General features: G+C 36.2%; 1 protein-coding gene across 1 annotated transcript in view; it reads right to left on the minus strand.

The window, feature by feature from the left end:
- The window catches only part of LOC150076546 (serine/threonine-protein kinase unc-51-like), a 462846-nt gene that overhangs the window by 344636 nt on the left and 102935 nt on the right, over positions 1-15275 (minus strand). The window contains exon 7 of the mRNA XM_090387194.1: positions 8418-8614. Within this exon, the coding sequence (XP_090243320.1) occupies positions 8418-8614 (197 nt within the window). The remainder of the gene's footprint in view (positions 1-8417; positions 8615-15275) is intronic.

The following is a 15275-nucleotide window of genomic DNA, read 5'->3' on the forward strand; positions in this document are numbered from 1 at the left end:
AACCACCCACTGGCTAAAGGCAAATTTCTGCACTCTATTCTACAATTGCCTTTCCTCAATTTCATGCCCCCTCAGGTGAGTAATCTGAGCAAGAGGAAGAATTCCATTAGCATTCAGCTTGCTCAATCCATTCATGGCCATATACACCTCAATCAGATCACCTTGCAGGTGCCTAGTCTCCAGAAGCTGCAATTTGCAGAACTTAAGCCTTTCTTGGCAACACCAACCTTTTGTTCCACTCACCAATCTCGTTGCCCTTCTCTGTACTCATTCCAGCAGCTCTACATCCCTCCTAAAATGAGGCCTCCAGACCTGTATACTCAAGGTGTGGCCTGACCATTACCTTATACAAGGGGACAATCATCTCCTTATCATAAGCAAAACAGGAAATTTTGCAGAAAAGCAGGTTTTGTTGAAATCTACACTGCACTATAAATTAAATTTTGCTTATTACATATTTTTTATTAAAATTCATTCACAGGACAGTTTACAAGTATGGTATGCTTTCAAATATTAGCTAACCCAGGAATTTTTTATCTCTGGATTTCTGCTTGAATTGTCTTGGCTGAAATATCTCTCCTGCTGAGCACTGCAAAGAGGAACTGTTCGACATGAATTGGGATATAGTTCAAGCTTCCTTGAAAAGGAATCTATTCCAAGCTTCAAATTTTAATATAGTGTTATTTTTATTAAATAAAAAAGGGAAAAAACTATTGTTTTTGCCAAAAGACAGAGAAACTAACCCTTTGTAACCAACTATATTAATACAAAGTGTAAAGTGTGTTATTTGTCTGATGACACCGGGGGTTCCCCCATCTCCACGTTATACTCTTTGTAAGTGACACAAAACTCTGTGGAAGCCAAAGATTTATAAAGTGTGTGGGGAGTGGTTTGTTGTGTAGTGTTATTGTTGTTTCTCTGACCATTTAGCCGTTGGGCTCCTATTGGGACCCATCATTGCCCACACTTTGCCACAAGGAAGCAGGTCAGGCACCAAGCCAATTATTTAAGTACTCTGGCAGGCCCTGCCATCTATTTCCCAAGGATTTCATGGCAAGACCTATATTAAAAAAATGAGGGGGGAAGTGAACACTAGAATTTGGAAAGGCCGAAAGAGGTTGAATTTTTAGAGGTTGATTAGAATTTGGCAGTTTATTTAGAGTTTTGGGGGACTGGAAACTGGGGGGAAACAGGCAGAAGGATGGGTACGATAACATATGCATCCCCAAAGACGAGCCCCACCAGGTAAAGTATGGGGGAGGCAGGAAGGGGAGGAGACAGACTCGTCTCCTCCCACCTCTGACTGGGAATGGGGTTTTAAAGGGAACCAGGTTAGAGTACCCAGTTCAGATTGCCAAATGCCGTGTTGGCAGCAAAGCTGAAGTATGTCTTCCTAGGTGATGATTGTCAGGTCCATGTCTTGTCGAATCCAGTAGGAAGGTCACACTGTGCATCCCGCTCTGGGGGAGTGGGAGAGACACACATTTACTTCATTCATAATCTGCATTCTCACTCTACTTGCATTCTATTTTTATACTTTTTTCTTATAGTTTATAATAATTTTTTTTTTCCTGTTAGGTTTTATATATATATATATATTTTTTTTTTCCTCAGTCAGTCATTCATCTCTTCTCACACACCAGGGGGGGGGGAATGCAACGGTGTGTAATGCAATTTAAATACTAATGCTTAATAATTAAGCTAAATAAGAAAGAATATAAAATATTAGTGTGTATTTAACTGTAACATTTATCGTTTGTGTTCTTTTTCTCACACACACTCTCATTCATTCTTTTCGTTTTCATTTCACTTGTTCGACTCTTGCTTTCTGCACTACACTCTCTGGGCACCTCAACTTAACTGTTATTCTTCAGTTGAGGTGCAGGCCTACCCGCAAGTTTTTTGCAAGCCAGAGGAGAATGCAGTGATAGTGTTTGTGTTGTTAGTAAATGTTTGTTAGTATATATAAAGTAGTGTAAGTTATTATTAACTTTGTATTCTTTCAGCCAATTAGATTTGATTTCCACTCATTCCCATTCACCATAACACTCATTCACTCTCTTTACCTTGTGATGGTCACTCTTTCTTTCACCAAAACTGATATTTATTCCCTTTTACCATAATTCCTAATTTACTCTTTCACTCAGTGACAGCCTATTCATTCTGTCTTTCATTCTACATTGCATCCCCTTGCTACCAGCTTACTGATATTTTTCAGCTAATCTGCTTCCCTGGCTGCCTGTACATCTCCTTCCCCCACATGGTTACTTATTTGGTGTGGAGCCCGAGGTTCCTACACATGGCAGGCCAATCAAGTTTTGTTGTGTCGTGGCACAGAATACTGCTGTCCTGACAGTTATTAGGTCGTGGGTGGGAGACGTGGGCAATTTTAAATATTAATTATTATTTAATTGCTGGGGGGCTGAATTGCCATTCTTTGGATAGTTCTGTGCATTTCGAATACTTTCTGTGTGAAGGTTGTAAAGGCTTTATAATTTTCCTCTTCTATAATGAATAGATGTTCTTCTCCCCTTGGAAGGAGCCAATCTGTGCTACTAGCTGTGTTCTGGGGGATGTCATAAATTATACATTCATATAGATAATAGAGAGTTATTAATAGAGAGTTATCAATTGAGAGTTATTAACTCTCAATTGATAATAGAGAGTTATTAAGTTCTCGATAATTCCTATATTCTATTATATTATGAAATCAACGGTGATTACCTTTATTTTTGATGTAGGATACTTCTTTTTCAACCAACTCTCCTAGTCCAACGCATTAACACAATTCTTTGTTAATGCGTTGTAAAGGTGATATAAAATTTATAAAAAATGTTAAACATCTTCCCCACTGTCAGAACAATAGTGTTCATAGTCTCAATATTGAGCGCTCAATCCAACTTCAGTCTACAACCACCATACCTCTGCCAGCAAGGAAAACATTACGTCACTCAACATTAAAATTGAAATTAAATGGTCTAAAAAACTTAGCTGTATATGGAGCCATTATTATCTTCATTCCTTAAGTTGGACTAAAACTTTTTGAAACAACATGTTCATAGAAATAAGAGCAATACACAATTAACCCGAAACCTTTGTCTTATGTTGTAATGTTTATTCTTCACGCATTCATATAAATGACTAATTGTCGGATGATAAGAATGGTCTATGGATATTGATTGAATTTTTACATAGCTTCATCTCTAGGGTTTCCACAAAGTAATTTATGGTAGTTATGTTGAATATTTATTATTTGTGTTTCATTAAAGGCGAATGAATGTTGTTCATTTATTGAACGAAACAAAAGTTCCAATGCATTTGAATGACCCGCCCAAACTGAAGCTTCATGTTGTTTTGCTCAAAACAGTGCCCCCCCCCCCATGGTAGATCCTACATAAACGGCTTCCCAATTTTTACATGCGATGCTGTATAAGAGGTCATGTTGTGATTGGAAGGTAGTGCTTGACAGTCAATTTCTAAAAAACATGTATAATTTATTCATGAGTTTTGCTATAATTTTCAAGTCGGTGCCCCTGCATATTTAGTTAAGTTTATTGTTCCTTGCTGGCAGAGGTATGGTGGTTGTAGACTGGAGTTAGATTGAGTGCTCAATATTGAGATTGACCATTGCCACCCGTGGCAGAAAACGTTTGGTAACTAGACCTCTGGTTTGTTGCTCCCATTTTGTTTGCCATAGCTCATGGAGCTTTGTGGCAATTATTTTTCTTTCAGCATTGAAGATGTTGGCTGTATCAAGGACTATCCCCAGAAATTCTGTGGGTATACCCTTTTTAAGTGTATAATACAACCTCTTTTGGCTACTTCCAGGTAAAGTGGGAGAGCTACAGCCAGCAATTGTAACACAGGTGTGCTCACTGTGCGACATGTCCTGGTAATAGTGAGAAGCATTGTCCTTTGTATCGATTCTAATTTGTTCCTTTTTCTTACTATGGTCAAGCAGGTGAACCATGTACTGGCTCCAAAGGTGATAAAAGGTAGGAACAATGCATGGTATATGATTGCCAGGGTCTTTCTTTTGAGCCCCCAGTCTGCCCAACTGATCCTGGCAATTATACCTGCATAATTTATCACTTTCTTCCCCAAGTAGGTCAAATGTGGATAAAAAGTTAATTTTGAATCGAAGACTACTCCAAGATATTTTAGTTTGTTACCATTTTTATAGTGGTGGTATTAATTTTGATTTGTGGACATCTTGTGTCCAAATTGCCTATTAGAAGTATTTGTTTGGTTTTGTTGATGATCTCAACCTCTAAGAGGTCAAAACCTGGACATTTATTGTTTTTGTTTTAGATAGTGCTATTTCTAGGTCTTGTACATTATAACTAAATTACTACAGTGAGAGGGAGAAAAAAAAAATCAAGTCAAGTAAAAAATATGGCTTGTCCATCATAAACCAGAGAGTAGGCAGTTTAGTTTAGTAGGCAGAACAGTTTTCTATTGTTTTCAGTTCCCCAACCATGGCCCACTGCATATTGTCCAGAGATTCCCACACCGAAAGTCACAAAACTGATGATGCAAAACCTATTGCTTCATCTATTAACAACACCAAGAATTACTCAAAACTTGTCAATAAAAGATTTCAAATTTTAAAATGATGCACCGCAAACTGATGTAATTTTTATTACCTCAGGATTTACAATAACATCATTTTTCTAATGGACCTTTTGAGTAATTAGTTAGTTATTTGGTTTTTAGGAGCATTAGCAACTAAGGCCATATTGCTCCGGGATATGCGGTGGTTATTTCCTGACCTTTCCGCATCCTCCATATTTGGTGGTGACAGGCTCGAACCCCGGTCTAATCAATAAGCATGTGCTACGCACTGCTGCTTCCCACCTGGCTACGGAGGCGCCTCTTGTGAGTGATGTAGTCACATTCAGTAATAAAACACTTCCTCATCACTGAACAAAAGGACAAAATCTTCTCTTGTTTTAGACTCTCTGAAAACGTAACAGAATGAATGCCTACAACTAAGTCAGAATGGAAATCTTTCAAAATGGAAGCAGAAGAAACTTTGACCCGACATTTGAAAACTTTTGGTATAACAAATTCACATATGACATTCTTCAACATACCTAGCAGTAATTACCTCAGTACATGGATGTGAAGAGCAATATCTCAGTACACATGACTGAAGAGTTATCGGAAGACCACTCAGCTATGGCTACCGTAGCCGAGTGGTCAGGCACGCGGGTGCATAAGTACACGTGCCTCGAGTGACTGGGGGTTCAAGCCAGTGCTGTTTCTTGTATTCTGTCTATCTTGTGAACTCCTCTGACCATTTGATCATCCCAGAGTATAAACAGAAAATTTATTTATTTATTTATGTTCAAGCACTTTATTCAAACCAGAATAAAAGAATACAAACAGACTTTCTGCTTGAGTGAGTAGAACATGTCTAGCATTATCTGCCTCTTGGCCTACTTAGGATTGCTTTCTGGTGAAATTAATCCTAAGCAAAGCAAGTGATCGCTTATACTTTGTAATTTAAAAAGTATAAGCAAAAGTGCTCATCCCTTCTTTTAAGCATCCCTGCTACTCTAATGTTTAGACTGTATCCACAACAGGCACATTATTAGCACTAAGTACCAGTTTCTTGAAAAAATCCCTATCTTTCTATATCAGTATTGGTAAGGGATTTCATAGTATAACATTAGGCATCTCCTTATGAATAACCTGAAGCATTTACCAATACTGATAGTGAAAAATCTTGCGCATATGTCCTCTGAAATTTTATGTCGTATTTCTTTGGAATCTTACTGAAAGGTACTATTAAATACCTTTTCTTCACACAAATATGATGAAATGATCACATATTACATGAAATTATTTCAGGCTATTATCCCACATATCTATTTTGCAAAATAGATGAGCACACCCAGTGGCCAATCAATTAATAAAAATGAGCAGAAATTCAAATAATTCTTATAAAAATTAAAATTTTAACATAGTTTTACTATTTTCTTGCTAAAAGAGAAAGAAAAATTTTTGCCCAAAAAAAAATAAATAAATAAAATAAATTCTTTGTAACCGACTATATTACTGTGAGATAGAAATTAGGTCAATTCGAGTAAAAAGTATGACTTCTCTGTCATAAACCAGAGTTGGCAGTTCAGATTAGTATGCAGAACAGTTCAGAAGAAACTGCTCTGCTTACTACCCATATTATTACAGTAAGATGGAGATGAGGTCAACGGCGCCTCCGTAGCCAGGTGGGCAGCATGTGCTATGCACTGCTGCTTGATTAGACCGGGGTTCAAGCCTGTGACCACCAAATACGAAGAATGCAGAAAGGTCAGGGAATGACCACCGCATATCCCCGAAGCAATATGGCCTTAGTTGCTAATGCTCCTAAAAACCAAACAACGAACAGATGAGGTCAAATCGAGAATAAAAAAATATGGGTTCTCCATCATAAACCAGAGCGTTCGCAGTTTAATTTAGGGTAGAGCAGTTTATAAAAAAGTAACACTAACAGCAAACATGAGAACTTCATTTTTTTAAATGCAGAAGGAGCAATATTTGTGATATGTTTATGTAAAGAAGAGCAATTGTTGGGGTTATCCCTAAGGATACACTATTTTGTCTAGAAATGTGTGTCGCTGAAGATGAGTGCGGAAGCAGCATTTATTATTTATTTTTATTTTTTTGAAAGAAAAAAGACAAGACGGGATATAATGACAGTAAGATGCTGTATGAGCAAATCAAGAAAAAAATATGGTTTCTTTCGTAATTCCTGAGAGAGAGTGATCAAACAATAAAGTGACAATGTTGCCATGCCAATTTTAGTTCTTGTTTTCATCTCAGTAAGCACAACACTGTGCATACTGACAACTGAATCCACAACCCAACTTGCAAGAGATTTTTAAAAAAATTCAAATTTTAACATTTTTAATTTTTATTTATTTTTTTTTTTGATAAAAGAGAAAGGTGGATAAAAACTATGTTTTTGCCAAAAGAGCAAGAAAATCTGTTGCCAACTATATTACTACAGTGAGATGGAGAAAAATGGTTCCCAATGGAGAATTTTTTAAAATTAATTTTATTTTTTATATAATTGTCATCTGCATCCTCTGAAGAACGTACCTACCAAATTTTGTTGCATTACTTTCACACGCTCCAGACAGTGCTATGTTCTACTCAACTTTGAACTTAATCAGACCATCCACCTCAGCCACAGTTGCAGGCAATTCATTCCAGTGATATCCAGCACATTCCAATATGAAATCCGGTATTCTGTTATTCCTCCAGAATTTTGTATTTTGCTTCCTGGTTCTTCTCTCTCTTTTGCCAGTGAAAATATAGCTCATTTTACTGATTCCTTTCAGGGTCTTATACAACTCCATCAGGTCCTGCTCCCCAACAAGATGTCTAGTTGCCAAGTTTTGTATGATACAGTTTTTAAGCCAATTTTCATATGGGCATGGAAAGAGTGCCCCTCTCTGAACCCTTTCTGGAAGTTGTCTTCTTCATGGTCTCCAAACTTAAACACAATTTTGTAAATGTAGTCTCACTATTGCCTTATATGAAGGAACAATGGCACCCTTTTCCCCCCTTGTCAAGGTCTTTGTATCATAGGCAAAACACACATGCCTTCTTAGTTATCTGCTTAAATGTATGAAAAATTTCATGTTTGAGTGAATCGCAATCCCAAGTCTTTGGCCTAGAACACTTTTAATTCCCCCCCCACCTCCGCTTGAAGTAACTCCTGGATTTCTGTGCCCTAGGTGGAAACCTCATATTTAGAAGCATGTGGTTCTTGCTGTTAGCACAATACTACCTTTAAATCATCATCAAACTTTCACACTTCCCCTGCACTCCCTCATCAGTGTCATTAAGGAAAATAAAAAAGAGAAGTGGCCCCCAGCACTGATCCTGAGGGAATCAACTTTCTACACTGGTTACTCCAGAGGTATGCCCACTTATGACAACTGTCTCCTATCATCCCCCAACCAAGTACCCTTCATGATGATAGTGTATTCAGACAACCGCGCTGTCTATTAATGAGACAATGTGCCCTGCTAAAAAACCCAGCAGGTTGCTAACTGGTTTCAGAATGAATTTTCCATGGCTACATTATGGACACCTACCTAATACCCACAAGGTATTAGGTAGGTGTCCTAATACCTTGTGGGTATCAGGTAGGTGTTGCTAATGCAAAGCCAACTCAACATGTATATTATATATATATATGAAATAACAGCCTGTTTTTTTTTTTTTTACTCACCATGTACATCGGGGAACCACAAAGAGTAGCAGCCATAACACCATCCTGTAAAGGTAGGTGTCCTAATACCTTGTGGGTATTAGTAGGTGTTGCTAATGCAAAGCCAACTCAACATGTATATTATATATATATATATGAAATAACAGCCTGTTTTTTTTTTTTTACTCACCATGTACATCGGGGAACCACAAAGAGTAGCAGCCATAACACCATCCTGTAAAAATCTTGCAAATCCAAAATCTGCAATCTTTAGAGTGATCTCACCAGGAGACGGACAGGGTTTCCCAGAATGGCAGAGAAGGATGTTCTGAGGCTTTAAATCCCTATGAACTATTCCTTTTCCATTTAAGGCTTTCATTGCTCCAGCTAAAAATAATTTAAAAATAGAAAGTAGTGTTAAATACTATTTTAGCCCACTGACAATGCATAATGTAGTAATGGATAAAATCACCCAGACATATCAAAAAATTGAAGGAATTATAATTTCCTGACATATAAATAATGCTATACTAGAATTAGTTAAAATATTTATTAAATTCAACTTCAAATTTAAGGGTTTAGTCTGTTTTTTTCCTGTTATATATTTCATTAGGGGAAACTCCACTTCAGAATAATTATGTTAATATATGGTAAGATATCCCATTATTACATTTTATTTGTAATATCAATACAAAAAAAAACAAAAAACAGGCAGTTCTTTACGATAGTCCTGTGGCTACAATGCTATTAATTTCCAATAACTGGTTAAGGCAAATAGTCGATGTCGTTTGCAGTGATCACTAATTATCAGATTCAACTGCTTTACAAAATAAAAGCCAGAAAACAGATTAAAGTCATCATTAAAGTCAGTCATGGAATCAAATTTTCAGTTATAAGAATGAAGTGTTGTCTATAATTACTTTTCTTCTAGAATCTGAAATACCAGAATGACACGAAATCTTTCAAACCAAATCAGCCTCTGACACCTTGCAATATGTAGTCACATTATCAATGCTATCAGTAGAAAAAGTATTAGTAGTAGCAAATAATACAAGGAAGCAATCTTATAAAACAGTAGCCAAAATAAAAATAAAAAAAGTACCCACCTCATCTGTCCATCCCCCCTCTAAATAATTGATCCTTTCTTAAATATATTAAAATCACCCATTTCCAAAACACTAGATGGCAGTTATTCCAGTAATCAAATACTCTCTGGCAGCTGAAAACAAATTTTCACACAGTAACCTGCAACCATTGTTTCTCAATTTACGTTTGTGTCCTTTTATGTCTGTGATCTAAGAAAGAGGAAGAATGCTATTGGTATTTAGTAACCTAAACACAGAGTCCCCTAAAATGTACCTAGATTCCAAGTGCTGCAGTTTGTAAAACTCAATTCTTTCATGGTAAAGATATCCTTTTGTATGATTAACTAATCTTGTAATTCTTCTCTGCACCTGTCCCACATCTCTTTTAAAATGTTTCCAGACCTATGTGAAGATACTGTCTAATCATTCCCTATGCTATGAGATAATAACCTCCTTATCCTTGCTGGCAAAGTACCATTACAGTAAAATCTTGTTAATACAAACTTGGTTTATAAAAGTACTCGTTTATATGAAGCACATACCATTCACCTGCAAAAGGATGGACTTTTCTATGTAAATATATTTGTTTATTACAAAATTCAGTTAATATATATTACAAAGTTCATTTAACCCTGTGAGAAATAAATATTGCTATTTTGTATGTTTAATACATTTCTTGGCACAGTTGTCTCATTATTTCCCTATTATTGCCTCTGGCCACCTGGTTTCCGGCTTCTCGAAGAATGGCATCGACTTTTAGAATTTACTTTTGTGTGAACAAAACCAGTTTATGGTAGCTACAACGTAAGTGCACTCTCAAAAACATCATTGTGAAGGATGAGCTGTTAAATTAACATAAGAATAAAAACAGAGTTTCTATGTTGTTTACATACACTCCCTCGCTCTCCACGGAATTAAAGTCAGTTGCAATTTGTATGCCAATTCAAAGTCTTTTGCTACAGCATAATCTATTTTTTTGTGTCATTTTATCTGAGCTGATATCTTCTTTGGAACTTGTGTCTTTAAATTAAAGTTTGTTTATATTACATCTCGTCTAGTAGTGTAATGGCAACAAAACGTAAACGGGCAGAATTAAGCCTGGAAATTAAATTGAAAATAATACAAGATGATAGGATGCAACAAAGCAGAACAGACATTGCAAAAGAATACAACATCCCTTTACTACTATATCTACAATACTGAAAAACCAAAAAAAAAATTTAAGCATGACACTGGAGCAACGATAAAAAACAGGAAACGAAATCGTGGTGCAAAACACGAGAATCTTGAAACAAAACCTTTCGAGCAGTACCAACAAATGTGTGCATTTAATTTGTCAATATCAGGTTTGATTTTGCAAGAAAAGGCAAATTATCTAGCTCAGAAACATGGAATTAGCGACTTCAAATGCACCAGTGGATGGCTCCAAAGATTTAAAGACAGGAATTAGTTTCGCAAAATGCCTGCGTGAGTCTGAATTAGCATTAGAAGAGGCATGCGATGCAAGAAAGCAAGCTTATACAGCATCAGCCAAAAAAACACCTTCCCATTTCAACAGTAGTTCATCTGACACCTTTCCATTTCAACAGTAGTTCATCTGACATCTGCCATTTCACTCATCCATTCACTCCAAATGTTTATCTAGTTCTGCCTTGAATTTATTTAAGCTGTCAAGTTCCACGACAAATGGAATTTGTTCCAGCAATAAACCATCTACTGGCCAATGACAAATTTCCACACATCTATTTTACAACTGTCTTTACTCAGTTTGAATTTATGTCCCCTCAGGCAATTAATCTGGGCAAGGGATAGAATCCCATTAGCACTGATCTTGCTCAAACCATTCAAGGCCTTATACACCTCAATCAGATCACCTCGCAGATGCCAAGTCTCTATTGTTGTGACAACATTAGAGACTAGTCTCTAATGTTGTCATTATTGCAACAACAGGGTACCTGTCCACACAAATGAAAAGACAATAAGCTTCGAAACAGTGCTATCTGGGTGATGGTATCCACTGAGAATAAGTAACAATAGTCTTCTCCATAGATGAAGAATTACTTATTCAAGGTAGTGCAATACCAAAGTAACTTGTTGTGAAGGTATTCACAATAAGAGATATAATTAAAACTATGCATTAAAACTACCTTGGTAGTAGAAATGATGTATGTGCATTACCCATGCATAAGTAAACTCCTTCATACTCTTAGACATTTAGCCAAGAAATATCTTTTAGAGGCCTGTAATTACCTGTGTCATCTTTCGATCCCCCTTTCTGATTGGGGATACATTTGCACATCTCCATTCCATGGGATCCTCCCCTGAGTCCAAAGATGCCTTCGTAATCATAGCTAAGGGCCTGCTTACTTCCTTTGCTGCCTCCTTAATATAACTGGATAGATCCTATCCACCCCAGGTGCTTTTCTTATGTTTAACTTCAACAATTTCTCCTCCACTTTGCTCTCAATTCTTACAAAATCATTTAGTTCCCTGCCAGAGTTTGATAAACTTCTGGCATTCCCCTCCCTGAATATCTCATGTGTGAATGTAGATACAAAATACTCATTCAGTTTGTCAGCTACCTAAGCAGGAGCATAAACAGTCGAACCATCAATATGGTTCGACTTTTAAGGGGACCATTCGATAAGTGGAACATTCTGATTCATCCCCTTCCTTCTAAAGTTTACATAAGTAAAGAATCCTTTGCATCTTTTGCCAAGGATTTCTCATAATCTACCTTCACCTATCCAACCTCCTTTGTGACTTGATTACAGACCAGCTTATATCTACCACAGGTTTCTGTGTCATCTGACAGTTTATATAAATCCCACACATTTTTCTTCCCTGCCACGTGTCTCATTAGTTCATCTGACATCCATTTAGCCTAAACCTTGAACAATATTTCTTAGTTGTTATGAAAAGCCTAGTAGCTTCCAAGATTAATTCTTTGAATGCTTCCCATTTAGAATTTGCTGTTGGTAACATCATCAGTTGGTTCCACTGTATAGAATTTAAAAACTGTTTGAGACCACTGTAGTCACCTTTAAGAAAGCAAAAACCTTTCCATTTACCCCTGATGGCAGTTACATCTTTGAGTAAATCCCACATCAGCACACTGTGATCACTGTCACTTTACCTCATGAAGAATCACTGCTGATAATCAGATAACGGGTATTACTCCCTCTGGTTGTCTCTCGAACATGCTGCTGTAGAAAACAATCATCCAATAAACCAGGGATGTGCAAAGGTACTTGGGAGCCCCAGATGCAAAAGGGGTTAAGAGACAGCATTTATTTATGTTGAGGCAAAAAATAATAGACATATTGGGGTCCCTAGATTGGGGACCCTGGTGGTGCATCCAGTGCACCCCCCCCATTTGCACAGCCCTGCAATAAATCCACAAAAGCCTTGCTAGTGTGCAAGTGACCAATCCACAAGTTCCATTAAAATACCCCATTAGTTGACAAAGAAAAGGCTACAGACTTTTTTTTTTCTCAATGCTCCATTCCAGCAGCATAATGTAATAGCAACACTGAGGAATCGGTGAATTTGAAGGAACATATGAATTTTGTTGGCAAATTTGAAGAGTTTGTGATGGTGAATAATGAAGTTTCTACCAAAGCAACACCAACACCAGAAGAATGGCTGAGCACCAAGCAAAACAATGTTTTACCAAGACCAACGAAAGTGAGGAAAAGCACCCCCCCCCCCTCCACACACAGACAAAATACACACATACAAAGCCATCTAAAAAAAATGCCCAGAATGCACAGAGCATAATAAAGAATGTGTAGGCCTGCAGGAACATTGATAAAGAAATAACCGTTGCATTTCATAATGTCTGCCCTGTAGTTAAAAATGCAAATAGGACAAAAACTGTGCAAACAACATTGGATTCTTTCTTTAAATTAGATTAATTTATTAAAAAGTTAATGGTTTGGTTGTTTCATTTTATATTAAGATTGTAATTATTTTTACTGTGATACTAAAATATTGTATTAGATAATATGAATCAGAGCTGTAATACTCAATACATTCTACGTTGATATTAATATTTGTAAAATAATAAGAGGAGTTTACCTCAATATGGTACGTAGAACACTTCCGTATGATACTCTCCAGAAGGAAAATCGTTTTGAATATTTTAGTTAGATTCTTTTTAATTTTTAATTGCGTTAAATTGGTTTTTAATTATTTATTTTTTACTCTAATGTAAGTTTTTGATTTTTTTCGCTTTAATTTCTGGAGAGTATCATATGGAAGTGTTCTATGTACTATATTGAGGTAAACTCCTCTTATTATTTTACAAATAAAATATTGTATATATCAAAATATAGACTGTACAATATTTTCATTTCCGTTAATTTCTTTTCTCTTAGTTTATCTAACAAATAAAATTAAATCTTTAAAAAATGTATTCCTATAACTGTACTGTTAGACAAAGCTTTTGTTTTTATTACTTTTTTTATTTTTTTATTTATTTTTGATATTATCATTCTTAGATATTTAGTGTGTACCAAAAAAAAAAAAAAAAAACATAAAATGTTGACACTTTTAGTTCCTTTGAACTTTGTATTATTAACAAGATCACAAACAGAACCACAAGGGCCGCCATTGCAGTCAGTCTGCACTACTTGCACTACTTCAATTTGGAATGAACAATCACACGTAGGTATATTTCATTCTCTAACCCATTGAGCATGTTATGAGAGCTGTTCAATAAAGAGTGATCGTAATTATTTTTTATTTTTTTTTTTTCCCCATAATACAAGGGGGCTTTTCCCCCTGGTCGCCACACTCGCTTCTTTTGATAAAATAAAATACAGAAGCTTTCAACACTACGTGTGTCTCTTCCTCAGATATGAATACATAAATGCATTACAATATCTATATAATATCAGTGTAGAAATATTACAGACAACTCTTAAAGAAAAACTACCATTGTAGTATGAAAGGCATCATTTCATCTGTATCTCATATTGTGCTCATCCTTCACAACGAGTTACCAAGTATTGCACTAACCCGAATAAGTACCACTTCACTAACAGAAAAAACTATTGTTATTTATTCTTGTTGGATAGCACCACCCAGACGGACCATTTCAAAGCTAGTTGGCTTTTCATCGATGGGTGCCTTTCACACTACAACCGTAGATTTTCTTTAAGAGTTGTCTATGGTATATCTACACCGATATTATATATATATATATATATATATATATATATATATTTTTTTTTTTTTTTGTCCTCGCTTTTTCCCATTATATATGGGGTCAGCATTTTTATTATTTTGGCATGCAATTTTTACGGCGCCCTTCCTGACGCCAACCTTCACCCTTTATCTGGGCTGGGGATATGCAGTGGTCATTCCCTGACCTTCCGCATCCTCTGTATTTGGTGGTCACAGGCTTGACCCCCGGTCTAATCAAGAAGCGTGTGCTATGCTCTTGCCCACCTGGCTACGGAGGCACCATATTATATAGACAGATATATAGAATCTTAAAATATTATGCCTTGTTGCAATTAGTTTATTTAAATAAATACATTACATATGGAAGTGAAGAATAGTACTGCGTGGTCATGTTAGATAAACATAGCGTGCTTAAAGACCTCATTTAAAGAGAAATTTGTTTTACCACAGTAAAACAAGCTTCTGTTATGTACTTTTGTATTTGTTACATATTACACGTAACCTGCATCCCTCTTCTCCCACTGGCTGAATAAATATCATTAGGAGAAAAATTATTTTAGTATATAGAAAGATGCCTTTATTAATCATCCATCCAAATTTTTATGGTCTTTTCAAAAAATTCCCCATTTGATGAAATTCACTTACTCCAACGTTTCTTCTATTCTTTGACATGAATTTGAGAATCACTTCCAATGTTTTTAGGACTTCTGATTATGACTGGAAACTTTTTTCACAGCTCCTCCTCTTATTTTGATTTTCACTTTGAAAATGAA

Source organism: Mastigoproctus giganteus, chromosome 13 (assembly GCF_048544385.1).
Source record: "Mastigoproctus giganteus isolate SK-2022 chromosome 13, ASM4854438v1, whole genome shotgun sequence".
Classification (NCBI taxonomy): domain Eukaryota; kingdom Metazoa; phylum Arthropoda; class Arachnida; order Uropygi; family Thelyphonidae; genus Mastigoproctus; species Mastigoproctus giganteus.